The sequence below is a fragment of the Musa acuminata genome, chromosome BXJ2-8, assembly GCF_036884655.1.
Source record: "Musa acuminata AAA Group cultivar baxijiao chromosome BXJ2-8, Cavendish_Baxijiao_AAA, whole genome shotgun sequence".
In the NCBI taxonomy this organism is placed as follows: domain Eukaryota; kingdom Viridiplantae; phylum Streptophyta; class Magnoliopsida; order Zingiberales; family Musaceae; genus Musa; species Musa acuminata.
The window spans coordinates 7,771,576-7,792,552 of NC_088345.1; the positions used below are offsets into that span (position 1 = coordinate 7,771,576).

The 20,977-nt window shown below is 35.6% G+C and overlaps 2 protein-coding genes and 1 pseudogene across 2 annotated transcripts; all 3 read right to left on the reverse strand.

Moving 5' to 3' along the window:
- Nucleotides 1-1,395: 1,395 nt before the first annotated feature.
- Nucleotides 1,396-3,259, reverse strand: LOC135619708 (putative pectinesterase 10). Its single transcript, XM_065121976.1, has 5 exons — nt 3,054-3,259; nt 2,814-2,988; nt 2,432-2,629; nt 2,005-2,240; nt 1,396-1,561 (listed from the first exon to the last, which is right to left on the reverse strand). The coding sequence occupies exons 1-5, from the start codon at nt 3,257-3,259 to the stop codon at nt 1,396-1,398; spliced, it is 981 nt and encodes a 326-aa protein (XP_064978048.1).
- A 4,512-nt stretch (nt 3,260-7,771) lies between these two features.
- Nucleotides 7,772-9,588, reverse strand: LOC135619713 (probable pectinesterase 55; annotated as a pseudogene).
- Nucleotides 9,589-15,196: 5,608 nt separating this feature from the next.
- LOC135619719 (putative pectinesterase 10) lies at nt 15,197-20,259 on the reverse strand. Its single transcript, XM_065121994.1, has 6 exons — nt 20,047-20,259; nt 19,804-19,981; nt 19,421-19,618; nt 18,814-19,052; nt 18,514-18,592; nt 15,197-15,238 (listed from the first exon to the last, which is right to left on the reverse strand). The coding sequence occupies exons 1-6, from the start codon at nt 20,250-20,252 to the stop codon at nt 15,197-15,199; spliced, it is 942 nt and encodes a 313-aa protein (XP_064978066.1). The 5' UTR covers nt 20,253-20,259.
- Between the last annotated feature and the right edge of the window lie 718 nt (nt 20,260-20,977).

Here is a 20,977-nt window from a genome sequence, read left to right on the forward strand (position 1 = left end):
CTCCATTGTTAAGAGCAAAGTATGTTTCTAACGAAATAACATTTATAATTATTATATCTAATGAAATAACATTTATGAATTCTTGTACCACTGTCTTGCACCTTGACATTAAGGCTATATGAGCTACTGTCTCTCGTTATTGATATGTTAATCACTTGCTGAGCTTTATAGCTTATCTTGTTATTATATAAATATTTCATATTAACTTGTTACTCCCACGGGGCTAAGGTAGTAGAAAAGTTAAAAGATTTTAGGCAAGTCTTTAATGATTGACATGATGTTGTATAAGTACATTTTGCTTGTAATAAAATGATATCAATAAATCTGAATTGATGTATTTGGTAAAAGTTTAAAAGACCTCTCTTTTTTAAAATTTTAGAATGTAAAATTATAGTTTTACGATGATATAAACTTATGATAACTAATTAATTTTGTGATTGTCTAAATTCTTGCCCTTGTAGATTTAAAAGTGATGATTAACGTTTCTTGAGTTAGTTTTGCGTTCTATAAATTTTTTAATAATATGATGTATGATTATAAAATGCACAAGTTAGTTAATTCTATGAAGAATAATAAGATCGCAGTTAATATTAGTAAGCAACGATGATGCTATTTGTCGAGCTGACACTTGTGTTTCTATACATGCTTGATGCTCTTGTTGTATTGTTGTTGACTAACAATGATAAGCAACACAATACTCTTTATCTGTAACTGCATAACACACTGAAAGCAACAGAGTTGGAATCAGTCAACCTCTATAAGTTATATTCAGATCATGAATTCCTCCTCCATGTTTATTCTAGAAAAAATATTTGCTGTTAGGGTTTGAAGATTTTAGCCACTTGGAAGTGATTTGTTCTGTCAATCTGCCATTAAACATTGTTGATATGGCTGGTGGCATTCTCTCAGTGGTATGTTAGGAAAGAAAGTGCTTACCAGCAATGTTTTATATAATAGATTCGAGTGTTTAATGTCGTGTTAGCTTCGGTAAGCAATAAAATGAGGAACCGTATCGTCGAAGATGGTATATGATGTTGGATGATGGCATAATCTGAGTGTTTGATATTTTATAAATCTGAGTAATTATTATTAGAAACTACAGATAAAGATTTACATAATAAAATAATATAATTTTACAGAGTTTGATGATGATAAAATATTTATGTATTTCGAGTAATTAAGACTTTTCAGCTTCATTATTATTGGTGTGCTTAAATCGTAACTCAGCAAATGTCTTCCTCCATATCAAACATCATCAACTCACGCTGGAAAAAGATGAAGAAAGTCAGAAAATTTATCGGCTTCCAAGAACAACAAAGGCAAACCACACAGTGGATGGGATAGAAGCCACCGTCAGTTGCAATTAATGATAAGGTGCAACGAGATGTGGGAACCCTAATCAACTGGAGGCTGTGCATCGAGCCATCCTTCCTCATCAATATATGAAATGTCAATGAACTTCTTCAGCTCATCGTCACTCAGCTGCTTCTCCCACTTCACTCTACCTGAGAGGTCTGATCCTGGTCCTGTGCATCCCGATTCTGCAAACGTCACAAGACCTCTGATGTACAACAAAAAATATGATGTCGTAAGTCTCTGGATCATCCTCTTTTTTAATAAAAGATAAATTCAGATCAACAGTAAAAAATTGCAACTAGTAACATAGGAAAATAATGTCGTAAGTCTCGTGCACTAGATCATTTTTTTTCTTGTGATAAACTAAAGTCAAATGTAAAAATATCATTTGATTATTACTAATAAACCTCAGAAAAATCATATATATATATGTATATTTATATATATGTGTGTGTGTGTGTGTATATATATATATATATATATATATATAGTTTTAGTAACACAGGAAGATAATGTGGTAAAAATCTAATGCACCAGATCATTTTTTAATGATAAACTAATAACAAATATTAAAAAATTATAATTAGAAATATATCATATTTTTTAGATAAATAAAAATCAAACATAGAAATACCATTCGTTACTTACTCGTCTTTAGCATTCCAAATATACCATCCTTCTGGAACAATGATGTCTGACATACAGGTCTGGTAAAATATCACCCTCGAGTAGTGTTTCCATGCCCTCCCCAAGTAAGTTGCTTGAGGCCCTGAGATGGTGCACCACTTGAACACGAAGCCACCATTGTCACTGGTACTGTTTCGCCCTTGAGCTGTCACATATCCTGGCTTCCGAAGGCTTTGAACTGTTGATATATTGCATCGCTGCGTGACACACAACAATTTGATCAGACACAGCATATGAAACTATAAATCATGTTTCATGCATGTCTTATTTGATTCGTAGGTCGAATTAAGGAGCTATTTTCGAATTTGCATGTCGAGTCGGATCATTGTAACTTAGACATGATCCAAAATTATCATCCCTACGAACAAGTGTTGGATCAAAATGATACCTCATAAATAGATTGGCCATATCCGAAGATGAAGTCGACCACACCTTCGATGTAGCAACCCTTGTAGTAGTGTCTTCCAAGCATATCAGCGAGAGTGTCTTGAAACCCAATGAAGCTGCAGTTGTAGAAGGCAGACTTATCTCCCAAAATCCAAGCGGCCACCGCGGGGGTCAGATTGGCGAATCCATTGTACGTATTCTGCATCAAATATCGACTCATCAAACCGGCCGTTTAAACTCATAATTCATGCACATAAATTTATTCGAAGATTATTACAGTAGAATAATAAGATCGAATCACGGCCATGAACAGTATATGGATAGATTTGTATGGCTGTTTTAGCTACTCGGGCCAGAGACTGAGAGCTATAGATCAGTGAAACCTTGAAGGTTATCCTCTTGGCAACAAAGTTGGAGGCATATGACGTGAAGGTTGCACTGGTGTCAGTGGTATGGCCACTGAAGTCGCTGTAGTTACCCCACTCGATGGACGTCGTCTGAGCTCCATCTCCTTCCAGTACGATGTAACTCTTAGTGCTTGTCACGTTCACCTTCTCCCTGCTTACACCACCACATGAACGACCAGCTCTTTCAAGGTATAAAGCAGGGGAAGGAGAACCTACCTGTACACGCCAGCAGCGACGTGAATCTTCGTCCAGTTGTTGTTGTTGTCAGGGACAGAGTCGATCGCCTGCTGAATGCTCTTGAAATCACCACCGCCCTTGAGGTCGACGACGATGGTTCTCGCGATGCAGGCAGCTGCAATGGCCACAGGAGCACGTAGTGATATGGAGGAGAAGACGGAGAGGAAGAGGACGAGCCACCTCATTTGGAGCATTTGGAAACACGTATATGCAAGGCTTGCGAGAAATGGATCGGCGGTGGAAGGGAATACTACCTAGTGTGGTACATGTATATATAGATAGAGATTATATAGTGGGAGTCAAATTGATGTTAGTAGTGCCTTTAAATAATTGGTGGAAGTAATATGGAAAATTTGTATTCTTTTTCTTTTCACATTCAGTGGTAAGTATGATTAGTATTTTGAAGCAGTTAACTTGAGATTATTACAAGGATATTTATGTGATATATATATATATAAAATAAAAAATATCAACACCTATGTGTGCCGAAATGTTTGAGATGTTGGAAATACCGTGCTTCGTGGTGTCACCTATACGAAAATTAAAGTTGGGAGAGTTTTTTTATCCGATCTCTCTAACGCTTAAGTTAATAATTTGATATTCTCAAATGTGGGTTTGAGTAGTTCAAAAGGAATCCCCTTACATTGGTTGGATTTAAGATCTTACCATATAAAATAAGAAGGAGTTTGTGATTACTTTTCTCATCATGATGGATGAGAAAGAAGCTTCTGATTATCTTTCTTATCATAATGGACAAAGCTTGTGTTCCCTTACTTTGAATTATTGTCTACATAGTCCAATAGGTGGAGAATGACTTGGATCTCACGTGATAACTATGCGTGATAATAGATTCTCTATCATTTGTTCCTCCCAAAGACATGCGCAAGAAGGGTTCGAAACATATCATTTAGTTTATTCGACATAGAAGCGTTCTAGATCATATCTTGCTGGTTGGGTTTTATTTCCATCAAATTGTTACCTATTCATTCTCTCATTAGATTTGACATTTCCACTAAAGGAGAAGGTTTTAGATTCTTATTACGTTCAATTACCCTAACATTGCTTTCTAATTTATTTATTTTTGGCTTCAATTACCCTCCAAATTTTAGCCTAACGTTTCTTTCCACCCCCTATAAAGATCCATTCTGTCCTATTCAACTCACCGTTCTAGACGAGATCGATGCACAAAAACCAAACCACATGGAAAGATTCCCCAAAGAAAAGGAAAACCTAAGAAGTTGCTTCTTAGAGGTGGGTTGTGACTGAATTAATAAAATGAATCGGCCACCTTAAATTTGCTAATTACATTTCTAGTCTCTAAACGACTAATGAAGCTCTCATATTTACCCATTATCCATCCTATCATATGAGCCTCCCCTTTTTTAGGGCAATTTGAACCCTTTGAGTTATATTTTCGGTGATATTTGATGCTCCTAATTGAGATAAGGATAGGACCTGGATGTACATTTGTCCTACTCCATCTGCAGTCTTGCTTTATAACAAAAATTAATAACCTACGAAAAGAGTAAAGTATGTACAGAAGATCAATGCATTATCAAATATAGAATAAATCTAAAAATTATTCCAGCCACTATGGCTGGACTAATAAGACAGATTAAAAGATAAGGGACAACATTATGTTTGACCTATTGTTTGTTTGTGATATAAGGAATGAGGAAATATAAATCTTAGCATTTCTATAAATGGCATCATTGTTTTGTACGATGATCGTGAAGCCTCTCTCCGTTTGTTGCATGCAATTCTTTACCGTAAGTCTTCTGGATAAACACATGCTGCTATGAGTTCTTTATTTTGGAGAATAGAACATTGTATGTGAAAACAGAATCACTGTATTTAGAAAAGATATGATGTTCTCTAATGAGAAATAATGACTTGCTGAATAGTGAATATAAATTTATATGCATCATAAAATATAATAATTATATTTTTTTTAATTATTAATAAATATAAAATATTCATTGAATTATTTTAGGAGATCATGATCTTTATTATTGATAGAATCATAATAATATATTATCATAAATTTTATATTTTAGAATCATGATAACATAGTATCAATATATTAAGAGGATCATGATAATCTTTTCACGATTTATTTTTCTCAGTAATATCTTTCCCAATATGCCCCTACAAGATGGTGCTCCCATTAGATACATTGATCTTGGATGGAAGTAGAAGAAATTATTAGTAAGATAAAGGCTTCATAAGAGTATCTATAAGTTAATTAGAAGATGAGACATGAGAGATACGTAGCTCACCATTTTGAGTATTGTCATAAACAAAATAAAAGTCGATAGCTATGTGCTTCATTCGATGGTGAAATACAAAATTAACATATAGATATCTTGCGCTGATATTATTATAATATATAGATGGAGTTTCAGAGATTATGATAAATAATTTATATAGCAACGATTGAATCTAATAAAGTTTAGCGATTATAGAAGCAACCCCTTGATATTCGTAAAAGATTTTACAACAAAGCATTATTTCTTGGAACTCTAAGAGATTAGATTATGACCAAGAAATATGATATAAGCACTAGTAGGTATCCTATCATCCTTATTACCTACTTAATCGACTTCCGAAAATGCATGAAGCGATAAAGGGTAGTCTTTTCAGAGAAAGGCACATGGTTTTGATCAGGCTTCTAGTTTGTTATGGGTATAATATAGACACCCAAAAATATATAATTTACTATAATTATGAGTGGATCCAAATAATTTTTCAAATGGTGAAACCATGTTTAGAATTAAAGCGAGCATGCCATTAGTAAGTTAAATTGATGTGACAAATGAATGAGACTAAAATTGAAGAGGTAAGGAAGGTTGAGTAAGGAGTATGAAACCAGTTTGAATGATGTGATGGTGGTGATAGTCCACGGTCTCATTATATTTAGGAGTATTTGGAGGAGTGAGAAAATGAGAGATTCCATTGGTTTTAAAAAAGTTACTAAGTTTTTAAAATTCACCACTATTATTAGAGTAAAATGAAATAATAAATCATTGAAAGAGCTTTTCAACAATAAGCTTAAACTTTTAAGAAATAATGAATATTTCATATTTTTACTTCATGGGAAATAACCATATATACTTTATGAAATGAAAACCGAGTAAATGGTGCAACAAGATATGTATAATAAGATGAGTATGAAGGTTGAAACATCTATGGAATAGCAACTTGCGAGTGAAGACATTTCTTAGCAATACAGCCTTGCAAGTCATATTTGACATGTGATTTTGTTATTGAATTATTAACCAGATTTGTTAATACTTTTGTTGTAATTGCACCTCTAAAATAATTGTTTGGACGGTTGTCTTACTGGTTATGAATCTTGTTTTTGTTGCTAGAATTAGCTTTATTAGTAAAATTGACAATGATAGAAGTAGTATCAGAAGGTAGTGAATCTCGCTTAATATAAGCTTCACAGTCATAAAATTTATCATGAAATTCTTCGAAAGATATAGGACTATCACAAGCATGAATTGCAGCCAAGATCTCGTTATAGTTTAAACCAAAACCTTTTAATACATGAAAAATGATCTTTTCATCGTTAAGAGATACATTAGCCATAGCAAAGTACATTAGCTTGAGTTTTAATAGCATATATGTAGTAAAAATATATTTTATACCTTTAGAAAGTTTAAAGAGAGTTTCTCGAAGTTGTATGAGGTGACCATAAGATTGATTAGCATACATTATTGTAAGCTTGGACCACACTTGATAAGAGAATTTTGTAGAGCTACATAGAGAGAGAGAGAGAGCACTTCTAAAAAGATAAACTTTGATGGATCCAAAAAAATATATTTAGGATTAATAACTTTAAGATTATTCTATTTAATCATTTGCAGAAGGCAAGTGATAATGCTTTCTACATAATCCGTAAGATTATAATCGATTAAAAAAGAATAAAAATAAAATTGAGTATAATAAGATGTATAATTTGCGGATGTGAGTTTGAGACGAGCTTGGACGGTAATATTAATGGAGACGAGAGTATTTTCAAGAATAAAAGTGTTATGGATGATATGAGATGAGTGGCTAGTTGAAGAGATATTATCGGCCATGTCTAAAAGTAGAGAAGAAAAAGATTCGAAGCTAATTACAATAAATAAAGTTTGCTAGAGCATAAAGCTAAATAAAGGTTGTAATGTTACCTTCAACCACAGAGGCAAGTGCTCACTAGCAATGTTTTATTCAATAGATTTGAGTGTTTAATGTTGTGTTAGCTTCGGTAAGCGATAAAATGAGGAATCGTATGTCCAAAATGATATATGATGTTGGATGATGGCATAATCTGAGTGTTTGATCTTTTATAAATCTGAGAATTTATTATTAGAAACTATAGATGAAGATTTATATAATAAAATACTATAATTTTGCAATGTTTGATGATGATAAAATATTAATGTATTTCAAGTAACTAAGAATTTCCAGCTTTATTATTATTGTTGTTGTTAAACCATAACTCGCAAATGTCTTACTCCATCTCAAACAGCAGCAACTCACGTTGGAAAAAATCAAGAAAGCCAGAAATTTTCTTATTTATCAGCTTCGAAGAACAACAAAGGCAAACCCTCAATCAAACACAGTGGAAATTGCAACTGCAATAACGGATGGGATAGAAGACACCGTAAGTTGCAATTAGTGATAAGGGGCAACGAGATGTGTGCACCCTAATCAAGTGGAGGCTGTGCCTCGAGCCATCCTTCCCCATCAATATATGAAATATCAATGAACTTCTTCAGCTCATCGTCACTCAGCTGCTTCTCCCACTTCACTCTACCTGAGAGGTCTGATCCTGGTCCTATGCATCCCGATTCAGCAAACATTACAACGCCTCTGATGTACAAAAAAAGATGATGTCGTAAGTCTCTGGATCATCCTCTTTTTAAAAACAGATAAATTCAGATCAACAGTAAAAAATTGCAATTAGTAACATACAAAAATAATGTCGTAAGTCTCGTGCACTAGATCTTTTTTTTTTATTGCGATAAACTTACTAATATATCATCTTTTTCGATAAATAAAAATTGAACATAGAAATACCATTCGTTTACTTACTCGTAACCTTTAGAATTCCAAATATACCATCCTGCTGGAACAATGATGTCTGACATGAAGGTCCGGTAAAATATCACCCTCGAGTAGTGTTTCCATGCCCTCCCCAAGTAAAGTTGCTTGAGGCCCTGAGATGGTGCACCACTTGAACACGAAGCCACTATTGTCACTGGCACTGTTTCGCCCTTGAGCCGTCACATATCCTGGCTTCTCAAGGCTTTTAACTGTTGATATCTTGCATCGCTGCGTGACCCACAACAATTTGATCAGACACAACATATGAATCTATAAATCATGTTTCATGCATGTTTTATTTGATTAGTAGGTCGATTTAAAGAGCTATTTTCAAATTTTGTAGGTCAAAACTTCCAAATTTAATAGATATAATACCAACATATTTCAATCTGAAAAGTACACAATAGAAGGAATAAATTGAAGATAAAAGAGGCTTATACGAGCAATTATTATTAAATGAGATAACTAGGAGAGTATGTACAGAGAGTAAGTATCATTACGACATGCATTATTTATATTTGCAAGTCGAGTCGGATCGATGTAACTTAGACATGATATAAAATTATCAAAATGATACCTCGTAAATAGATTGGCCATATCCGAAGATGAAGTCGGTCACACCTTCGATGTAGCAACCCTTGAAGTAGTGTCTTCCAAGCGTATCAGCGAGAGTGTCTTGAAACCCAATGAATCTGCAATAGTAGAAGGCAGACTTGTCTCCAAAAATCCAAGCGGCCACCGCGGGGGTCAGTTTGGCGAATCCATTGTATGTATTCTGCATCAAACATAGACTCATCAAATCGTTTGTTTGAACTCCTAATTCATGCACATAAACCTATTTTGAAGATTATTACAGTAGAATGATAAGATCGCATTCACGGCCATGAACAGTATATAGATAGATTTGTATGGCTGTTTTAGCTAGTCGGCCAAGGGACTGTGAGCTATAGATCAGTGAAACCTTGAAGGTTATCTTCTTGGCAACAAAGTTGGAGGCATATGACGTGAAGGTTGCACTGGTTTCAGTGTCATGGCCACTGGAGTCGCCGCTGTAGTCTCCCCACTCGATGGACGTCGTCTGAGCTCCATCTCCTTCCAGTACGATGTAACTCTTGGTGCTCCTCACGTTCACCTTCTCCCTGCTTACACCACCGCATGAACGACCAGCTCTTTCAAGTTTTAAGTTATAAAGCAGGGGAAGGAGAACCTACCTGTAGACGCCAGAAGCGACGTGAATCTTCGTCCACTTGTTGTTGTTGTCAGGGACGGAGTCGATCGCCTGCTGAATTCTCATGAAATTGCCACCGCCCTTGAGGTCGACGACGATGGTTCTCGCGATGGAGGCAGATGCAATGGCCACAGGAGCACGAAGTGTTATGGAGGAGAAGACGGAGAGGAAGAGGACGAGCCACCTCATTTGGAGCATGTGGAAACACGTATATGGAAGGCTTGAGAGAAATGGATCGGCAGTCGAAGGGAATACTACCTAGTGTGGTATATATATATATATATATATATATATATATATATATATATATATATAGATAGAGAGAGAGAGAGAGAGAGAGAGAGAGATTATACAGTGGGAGTGAGATGGTTGTACAAAACTTTCTGCTGTTCTTCTTTCGATTTGGCATTTTCGCTACAACTAAAAACCTGAACTCTATCTTGACAGAGGAAAGAGAGTTTGGATTCCATTTGACGCATTTGTTGCATAAATGTAGCCAAGTGAGTTTTTGTAAGGATAAAAGAGTTTTCAATTCTTTATGTTAGGAGAAAATTTGCATGTTGCAAAGCTGAAGAATCTGCACATATAATAAAATTAGAGTTAGTAACCGTCAACGATGACATTCAAAGTCAAATTGATGTTAGTAGTGCCTTTAAATAATTCGTGGAAGGAATAGAGAACATTTGTTTTCTTTTTCTTTTCAGATTCTGTGGTAAGTATGATTAGTATTTTGCAACAGTTAACTTAGATTATTACAAGGATATTTATGTGATATATATATATATATATATATATATATATATATAATGAAAAATATCTTGACATCTTGATTAGCCCGACGTGATCAACACTTATGTGTGCCGAAATGTTTGATATGTTGGGAATACCGTGTTTTCAATGTGTCACCTATACGAAAATTGAGGTTGGGAGAGATTTTCTCATCGGATCTACTTGATGCTTAAATTAATAATATGATGTTCTCAAATATGCGTTTGAGTAGTTCAAAATGAGTCCTTTACATTAGTTAGGTATAAGATTTTACTATACAGAATAAAGGAGTTTGTGATTGCTTTTCTTATCATAATGGATGAGAAAGAAAATTATGATATTCTTTTTTACAAAAAGAAAGCTTTTTCCTATAATAATGTATGAGAAAAAAGCTTGTGATTATCTTTCTTATCATAATGTTCTCTTACTTTGAATTATTGTTCACGTAGGTAAATGGGTGGAGGATGACTTAGATCTCACGTAGCAACTACGTGTCAACTGATACTAGATTCTCTATCATTTGTTCCTCCCAAATGATGGGGATATAAACAGGAATAACCTTTGTATAGGAACAAATACTAGAAGACCAAAATACGCAGCGGAATAAAATGGAAACACAATCAAACAGAACACCAAGATATACGTGGAAAACCCCTTCAATGTGAAGGGTAAAAACCACGGGGCAAACTAGAGATAATCCACTATGAGAATAATGAATATACAAATCTCAATCTCTTGCCTAAAACCCAAGCAACAACCACAAGAGAATAACTGGGATACAAGGATCACGTTACTGCCCACAATATCTAAAACCTCCCAAGTAATCACAGAAAGAGCCTACTGTAGATTTGATCTAACCTGAGATGAGAACACTACTAGATGATTGTGAACAGTCTCTCTGCGTTGTCCTTGTCTTCTTCCCTTTCTTTCTCTTCCTCTTCTGCCTTGTTCTCCTTCTTCTCTTTGGAATCTCGTCGCTACAAAGATCTGCCTCGTTGCTGCCTTTTTATAGCTTTAATCTGCCTCTAAAACGCAGCCACCACACCCCCCTAATCTTAATTAGGGTTAGGTTAAGAGGGGGTGTGAGCTGTGGGCTGATAAAGCCCACATGGGCTGAATATGGGCCATCAGCCCAACAACCTCCCCCTTCAGCCCATAAGGGAGGCTGTCCCATGACTCCTCAATGTGAAGCCATGCCGACCAACTGTCGGCATATCTCCTGTCTTTCTTTTGGTAAAGTCTTCGTCAACATGTCTGCTCCGTTGTCATCTGTATGAATTTTCTGAAGCTGCAACTGCTTCTCTTTCTGCTCACTCTCAACTGCTTCCTGGTAATTCTCTAGTTCACCTGCATCAGTAAGCATTACATACTCATCTGTAGAGTATCTTCTGGAAGGTTGACGTTGTCTAGAAGATCTTCTCAATTGAGGTTCTGCGGGAACTTGCTCTCCTACTTCTTCTTGCTCAACATGTCCTGCAGGTAAATCAATATCAGGCTCTACACTATTTTCCTGCACATCTCCCCCATCACCCTGATATACTGGAGGAATAACTGGGTCACAATCTGCTAATCCTTCTACAGAAGTCTTGGCTGGTGCCTTCTTCTTCAAATCCTCAAAGGTTTGATCCTCAAAGAAGACCACATCTCTACTCCTGAACACCTTCTGCTTTTCTGGATCCCAAAGCCTGTAACCAAACTGATCATGTGAGTAACCAAGAAAAATACATTCTTTAGACTTACCATCTAGCTTGGACCTCTCATTATCTGGAACATGTGCAAATGCACGACAACCAAACACACTCAAATGCCTGTAGGAAACATCTTTCCCTGACCATACATGCTCTGCAACATCACCATCTAGGGCTGTACATGGTGATAAGTTGATCACATCAACTGCAGTCCTCAAAGCCTCATCCCAAAACCTTTTGGGTAGCTTGGCCTGTGAAAGCATACATCTGATCTTTTCCATGATGGTGCGGTTCATCCTCTCTGCAATTGCATTATGCTGAGGTGTACCAGGAACTGTCATCTCATGTTGGATCCCATGCGACCTGCAATAGTCATTAAACAATCCCATATACTCACCACCATTATCTGATCTTATGCATTTCAATTTCCTTTCTGTCTCCCTTTCAACCCTGGCATGAAACTCTTTAAAGACATTAATAACCTGATCTTTGGTCTTCAAAGCATAAGCCCAAACTTTCCTGGAAAAATCATCTATAAAAGTGACAAAATAAAGTGCACCACTTATACCAAGAACATCAACAGATCCACCAGGAGTTTTTGTCCTCAAAGGACCACATACATCTGTATAAACACGGTCTAAGGCATGCATTTTTCTAGACAAAGCAGCACTAGCAAATGAAACTCTATGTTGTTTACCAGCCAAACAATCAATACAAGGGTTCAGATGTATACCTCTGAGATCTGGTAATACCTCTCTCTTGGAAAGAGCTTGCAGCCCCTTCTCGCTCATGTGTCCCAATCGCCTATGCCACAACTCTATACTGAAGTCTTTCTCTGTAGCATTTAACTGCTCACCATAAGCTTTAGCCTGCAACATGTACAAAGTATGACATTTCTTTCCATTAGCTATAACAAGAGAACCCTTACTGAGCTTCCATTGCCCTCTGTGAAATCTGCTTTCATACTCTTCATCATCTAGTCTTCCAACTGAAATTAAATTTAGCCTCAAGTCAACCACATGCCTCACATCCTTAAGTACCAACTTACAGCCAAGGTTGGTCTTTAAATGGATATCACCCATGCCAATGATGTCTGCTGTGCCATAGTTGCCCATCTTGACAACACCAAAGTTTCCAGACCTGTATGTAGCAAAAAACTCCCTCCGTGGTGTAGCATGATAAGAAGCACCTGTGTCAATCACCCACTCAAGATCCTGACACACACAAGAAAAAATATCATCAGAAGGAGACAAAATCAAATAATCACCACCCTGCACTGTAGCTGTAGTATTATCCTTTGACTCTGTAGACTCCACTTCTTTTCCCTTTTTCTTGTTCTTCTTAGGTTGCTTACATTGGTTCTTGTAATGTCCTTTCTCACCACAGTTATAGCAAACAATATCTTTTCTTGATCTTGACTTGCTCCTACCCATACGTGAACTGCTTCTAGACTTTGACCTTCCTCTGTTCTATGAGATAAGTGCCTGTGAATCATTCTGAGATGTTGCCGAACTCTTTCTTCTCAACTCCTCATTCAACAAACTGCTTGTTACTTGACTCATAGTGACAATACCATCTGGCGCAGAATTACTAAGGGAAACCACCAGTGTCTCCCAACTTTCTGGTAATGAACTGAGAAGTAACAATGCCTGCAACTCATCATCAAGAGACATTCTCATAGAGGATAACTGGTTAGTAATACTCTGCATTTCATTTAAATGCTCAGCAATAGAAGCACCCTCTCTATATTTTAGGTTCACAAGTTTTCTGATCAAAAAAGCTTTGTTGCCAGCTGTTTTTCTTTCATAGAGACTTTCCAATTTTTTCCAAAGAGAATATGCAGAAATTTCAGTAGAAACATGGTGAAATACACTATCATCAAGCCACTGTCTAATAAATCCAATTGTTTTTTGATCTAACCTCTTCCACTCATCATCTATCATAGTTGTAGGTTTTGCACTATCCCCTTGCAAAGGTCCATACAAATCTTTGCAATACAAGAGATCTTCCATTCTTGGTTTCCATATCATCCAATTATTTCCATTCAAACTAATCATGCGAGAAATATTACTGGCCTCCATGTTCAAATACAAAAATTAAATCACCAAAACCCCGCTCTGATACCAGTTGATGGGGATATAAACAGGAATAACCTTTGTATAGGAACAAATACTAGAAGACCAAAATACGCAGCGGAATAAAATGGAAACACAATCAAACAGAACACCAAGATATACGTGGAAAACCCCTTCAATGTGAAGGGTAAAAACCACGGGGCAAACTAGAGATAATCCACTATGAGAATAATGAATATACAAATCTCAATCTCTTGCCCAAAACCCAAGCAACAACCACAAGAGAATAACTGGGATACAAGGATCACGTTACTGCCCACAATATCTAAAACCTCCCAAGTAATCACAGCAAGAGCCTACTGTAGATTTGATCTAACCTGAGATGAGAACACTGCTAGATGATTGTGAACAGTCTCTCTGCGTTGTCCTTGTCTTCTTCCCTTTCTTTCTCTTCCTCTTCTGCCTTGTTCTCCTTCTTCTCTTTGGAATCTCGTCGCTACAAAGATCTGCCTCGTTGCTGCCTTTTTATAGCTTTAATCTGCCTCTAAAACGCAGCCACCACACCCCCCTAATCTTAATTAGGGTTAGGTTAAGAGGGGGTGTGAGCTGTGGGCTGATAAAGCCCACATGGGCTGAATATGGGCCATCAGCCCAACACCAAAGACATGCTTCGATATTTTTGCAAGAAGAGTTCGAAATGTATCATTTAGTTCATTCGGCATAGGAGCGTTTTAGATCTTATCTTATTGGTTGGGTTTTATTTCCATCAAATTGTTACCTATTCATTCTCTCATTAGATTAGACGTTTCCACTAAAGGAGAAGGTTTTAGATTCTTATTACGTTCAATTACCCTAACATTGCTTTCTAATTTATTTATTTTGGCTTCAATTACCCTCCAAATTTTAACGTTTCTTTCCACCCCTTATAAAGATCCATTCTGTCCTATAACAACTCACCGTTCTCGACGAGATCGATGCACAAAAACCAAACCACATGGAATGATTCCCCAAAGAAAAGGAAAACCTAAGAAGTTGCTTCTTAGAGGTGGGTTGTGACTGAATTAATAAAATGAATCGGCCACCTTAAATTTGCTAATTACATTTCTAGTCTCTAAAAGACTAATGAAGCTCTCATATTTACCCATTATCCATCCTATCATATGAGCCTCCCATGTTTTAGGGCAATTTGAACCCTTTGAGTAATATTTTCGGTGATATTTGATGCTCCTAATTGAGATAAGGATAGGACCTGGATGTACATTTGTCCTACACCATCTGCAGTCTTGCTTTAGAACAAAAATTAATAACCTGCAAAAAGAATAAAGTAAATACAGCAGATCAATGCATTATCAAATATAGAATAAATATAAAAATTATTCCAGCCACTATGGCTGGACTAATAAGACAGATTAAAAGATAAGGAACAGCATTATGTTTGACCTATTATTTGTTTGTGATATAATCTCCATTTGTTGCATGCAATTCTTTACCGTAAGTCTTCTGGATAAACACATGCTGCTATGAGTTCTTTATTTTGTAGAATACAACATTGTATGTGAAAACAGAATCACTGTATTTAGTAAAGATTAATTTGGAAATAGAATCACTGTATTAAGTAAAGATGTGATAAATAATGACTTGCTGAATCTTATTGATAGTGAATATAAATTTATATGCATAAATAAAGATCATAAAATATGATAATTATATATTTTTTTTAATTATAAAATATTCATTAAATTATTTCATAATTAAGAGATCATGTTGAGATCACGATCTTTATTATTGATAGAATCATGATAATATATTATCATAAATTTTATATTTTAGAATCATGATAACATATTATTAAAATATTAAGAGGATCATGATAATCTTATCTTGATTTATTTTTTTCAATAATATCTTTCCTAATATGCCCGACGATGCTCCCATTAGATACAATGATCTTGGACCGAAGTATAAAAAATTATTGGTGAGACAAAAGCTTGGTAAGAACATCTATAAGTTGATCAGAAGATGAGACATGAGAGACACATAGCTCACCATTTTGAGCATTGTCCGGAACAAAATGAAAGTCAATTGCTATGTGCTTCCTTCGATGGTGAAATACAAGATTAACATATATATATGTTGCACCGATATTATCACAATATATAAATAGAGTTTCAGAGATTATAACAAATAGTTCATATAGCAACAATTGAATCCAACAAAGTTTAGCAATTATAGAAGCAACCCCTTGATATTCGGGCCTCCGTATAAGATTTTATAACAAAGCATTGTTTCTTGAAACTCTAAGAGATTATATTGTGACCAAGAAATACGTTATAAGCACCAGTAGGTATCCTATCATCCTTATTACCTGTTTAATCGGCATCCGAAAATGCATGAAGCAATAGAGGATAGTCTTTTCAGAGAAAGGCACATGGTTTTGATCCAAATATAGACACCCAAAAATATATAATTTAGACACCCAAAAATTACCTGTTACCTGTTATGGGTATAAGGTTTTAACTATGGATAATATAGACACCCAAAAATATATAATTTACTATAATTATTAGTGGATCCAAATAATTTTTCATACGGTGAAACCATGTTTAGAATTAAAGTGAGCATGCGATTAGTAAGTTAAATTGATGTGAAAAATGAATGAGACTAAAATTGAAGAGGTAAGGAAGGTTGAGCAAGGAGTATGAAACCGGTTTGAATGATGTGATGATGGTGACATTCCGTGGTCTCATTATATTCAGGAGTATGTGGAGAGATGAGAAAATGAGAGATTCCATTGGTTTAAAAAAAAGTTACAATGTTTTTAAAATTCACCACTATTATCATAGTAAAATGAAATAATGAATCATTGAAAAAACTTTTCAACAATAAGCTTAAACTTAAAAAAAATGATGAATACTTCATATTTTTTCTTCATGGGAAATAACCACATGTACTTTATGAAACATTTCAACCAATTAACTAGTGCGATAAGATATGTATAATAAGATAGGTATGAAGGTTGAAACATCTATGGAATAGCAACTTACAAGTGATAACATTTCTTAGCAATATAGCCTTGCAAGTCACATATTTCATATGTGACTTTGTTGTTGAATTATTGACTAGATTTGTTGATACTTTTGTTACGACATTATTGCATGTTACCTCTAAAATGATTGTTTGGATGATTATCTTACTGGTTGTGAATCTTATCTTTAATGTAAGAATTGGCTTTATTAGCAAAATTGAAAATGATAGAAACAATGTCAGAAGGTAGTGACTTGCTTAAGATAAGTTTCATAGTAAAAAAAACTTATCATTAAATTCTTCAAAAGATATAGGACTACTATGAGTATAAATCGCAGTCAAGATTTTCTTAAAATTTGAACCAAGACTATTTAATACATGAAAAATGATCTCTTCATCGTCAAGAGGTGCATCAGCCATAACAAAGTACATTAGCTTGAGTTTTAATAGCTTGTATGTAGTCAAAAATAGATTTTATACCCTTAGAAAGTTTAAAAAAAGTTTCTTAAAGTTGCATGAGGTGACCATGAGATTGGTTACCATACATTATTGTAAGCTTGGACCATACTTGATAAGAGGATTTTGAAAAGGCTGCATAGGGAATGATTTAAGGAGAGAGAGGCAATGAAAGCATCTAACAAGATAAACTTGATGAATCCAAAAAAATATATTTATGATTAACAACTTCAAGATTATTCTATTTAATCATTTGCAGAAGGTAAGTGATGGTGCTTTCTACATAATCCATAAGATTATAATCGATTAAAAAAGAATAAAATTGAGTATAATAAAATATATAATTTGTGGATGTGAGTTTGAGAGGCGTTTGGACTATAACGTTAATAGAGACGAGTATTTTCTAGAATAAAAGAGTTATGGATGATATAAGATGAGTAACTAGTTGAAGAGGTATTATCGGCCTATCTAAAAGCGGAGAAGAAAAATATCCTAAGCTGATTATAAGAAACAAAGTTTGCTAGATCATAAAGCTAAATAAATGTTGTAATGTTACTTCAACTACAATAAAGTGCTTCCCAGCAATGTTTTATACAATAGATTTGAGTGTTTAATGTTGTGTTAGCTTCGGTAAGCGATAAAATGAAGAATCATTTCGTCTAAGATGGTATATGATGTTGGATGGTGGCAAAATGCTTGATATTTTATAAATCTGAGTATTTATTATTAGAAACTATAGATAAAGATTTATGTATTTCAAGTAACTAAGACTTTTCAGCTTTATCATTATGTGTTGCTAAATCATAACTCGCAAATGTCTTACTCCATTTCAAACAGCAGCAACTCACGTTGGAAAAAGATCAAGAAAGCCAGAAATTTTCCTATTTATCAGCTTCGAAGAACAACAAAGGCAAACCCTCAATCAAACACAGTGGAAATTGCAACTGCAATAATGGATGGGATAGAAGCCACCGTCAGTTGGCATTAGTGATAAGGGGCAACGAGATGTGTGCACCCTAATCAAGTGGAGGCTGTGCCTCGAGCCATCCTATCCCATCAATATATGAAATATCAATTAACTTCCTTAGCTCATAATTACTCACCTGCTTCTCCCACTTCACTCTACCTGAGAGGTCTGATCCTGGTCCTATGCATCCCGATTCAGCAAACGTTACAACACCTCTGAAGTACAAAAAAAGATGATGTCGTAAGTCTCTGGATCATCCTCTTTTTAAAAACAGATGAATTCAGATCAACAGTAAAAAATTGCAATTAGTAACATCGGAAAATAATGTCGTAAGTCTCGTGCACAAGATCTTTTTTTTTCTTGTGATAAACTTACTAATATATCATCTTTTTCGATAAATAAAAATTGAACATAGAAATACCATTCGTTTACTTACTCGTAACCTTTAGAATTCCAAATATACCATCCTGCTGGAACAATGATGTCTGACATGAAGGTCTGGTAAAATAACACCCTCGAGTAGTGTTTCCATGCCCTCCCCAAGTAAGTTGCTTGAGACCCTGAGATGGTGCACCACTTGAACACGAAGCCACTATTGTCACTGGCACTGTTTCGGCCTTGAGCTGTCACATATCCTGGCTGCTGAAGGCTTTTAACTGTTGATATCTTGCATCGCTGCGTGACACAGCAATTTGATCAGACACAACGTATGAAACTATAAATCATGTTTCATGCATGTTTTATTTGATTAGTAGGTCGACTTAAGGAGCTATTTTCGAAATTTTTAGGTCAAAACTCCCAAATTTAATAGATATAATACCAACATATTTCAATCTGAATAGTACACAATAGAAGGAATAAATTGAAAAAAAGAGAGGCTTATACGAGCAATTATTATTAAATGAGATAACTAGGAGAGTATGTACAGAGAGTAAGTATCATTAGGACATGCATTATTTATAGCATGTCGAGTCGGATCAATGTAACTTAGACATGATCTAAAATTATCATCCCTACAAACTAGTGTTGAATCAAAATGATACCTCATAAATAGATTGGCCATATCCGAAGATGAAGTCGACCACACCTTCGATGTAGCAACGCTTGAAGTAGTGTCTTCCATGCATATCAGCGATAGTGTCTTGAAACCCAATGAATCTGCAGTTGTAGAAGGCAGATTTGTCTCCCGAAATCCAAGCGGCCACCGCGGGGGTCAGTTTGGCGAATCCATTGTACGTATTCTGCATCAAATATCGACTCATCAAACCGGTCGTTTGAACTCCAAATCCATGCACATAAACCTGTTTCGTCGATTATTACAGTAGAATGATAAGATCGCTTGACGGCCATGAACAGCATATGGATTGATTTGTATGCTGGTCTTAGCTACTTGGGCCAGAGACTGTGAGATATAGATCAGTGAAACCTTGAAGGTTATCCTCTTGGCAACAAAGTTGGAGGCATATGACGTGAAGGTTGCACTGGTGTTAGTGGTATGGCCACTGGAGTCGCCGTTGTAGTCTCCCCACTCGATGGACGTCGTCTGAGCTCCATCTCCTTCCAGTACGACGTAGCTCTTGGTGCTCTTCACGTTCACCTTCTCCCTGCTTACCCCACCGTATGAACGACCAACTCTTTCAAGGTATAAACCAAGGGAAGGAGAACCAACCTGTAGACGCCAGCAGCGACGTGAATCTTCGTCCACTTGTTGTTGTTGTCAGGAACGGAGTCGATCGCCTGCTGAATGCTCTTGAAATCGCCACCGCCCTTGAGGTTGACGACGATGGTTCTCGCGATGGAGGTAGCTGCAATGGCCACAGGAGCACGTAGTGATATGAAGGAGAAGACGGAGAGGAAGAGGACGAGCCACCTCATTTGGAGCATTTGGAAACACGTATATGCAAGGCTTGCGAGAAATGGATCGGTAGTGGAAGGGAATACTACCTAGTGTGGTATATATATATATATATATATATATATATATATATATATATATATATATATATATATATATAGAGAGAGAGAGAGAGAGAGAGAGAGAGAGAGAGAGAGAGAGAGAGATTATACAGTGGGAGTGAGACGGTTGTACAAAACTTTCTGTTGTTCTTCTTCAGAAGTAAAAATCTGAACTCTATCTTGACAGAAGAAAGAGAGTTTGAATTCCCTTTGGTGCATTTGTTGCATAAATGTAGCCAAGTGAGTTTTTGTAAGGATAAAAAAGTTTTCAATTCTTTATGTTATGAGAAAAGTTGCATGCATAGCTGAAGAATCTACACATATAATAAAATTAGAGTTAATATCCATCGATGACATTGAAGGTCAAATTGATGTTAGTAGTGCCTCTAAATAATTGGTGGAAGTAATAGAGAAAATTTGTATTCTTTTTCTTTTCAGGTTCTTAAGTGAGTATGGTTAGTATTTAGTAGCATTAACTTGGGATTATTACAAGAATATTAATGTGAGTTATATATATATATATATATATATATCATTGGCATCTTGGTCAGTCCAACATAGTCGAGACCCATATGTGTAGAAATATTTGATGTGTTCAAGATGAAAATATCATGCTCTCGATGTAAAAATACCATGCTTCTAAG

Coding starts and splice junctions, on each gene's coding strand:
- LOC135619708 (XM_065121976.1), bottom strand. CDS start 3,259: ATGAGGTGGCTCGTCCTCTTCCTCTCCGTCTTCTCCTCCATATCACTA. Junction 2,630..2,813: donor CCAAGAGGATAACCTTCAAG/GTTTCACTGATC, acceptor TATTTGATGCAG/AATACGTACAATGGATTCGC. Junction 2,241..2,431: donor ATGGCCAATCTATTTATGAG/GTATCATTTTGA, acceptor TGTGTCACGCAG/CGATGCAATATATCAACAGT.
- LOC135619719 (XM_065121994.1), bottom strand. CDS start 20,252: ATGAGGTGGCTCGTCCTCTTCCTCTCCGTCTTCTCCTTCATATCACTA. Junction 19,982..20,046: donor GTCGCTGCTGGCGTCTACAG/GTTGGTTCTCCT, acceptor TGGGGTAAGCAG/GGAGAAGGTGAACGTGAAGA. Junction 18,593..18,813: donor TGGAATTCTAAAGGTTACGA/GTAAGTAAACGA, acceptor TTTGTACTTCAG/AGGTGTTGTAACGTTTGCTG.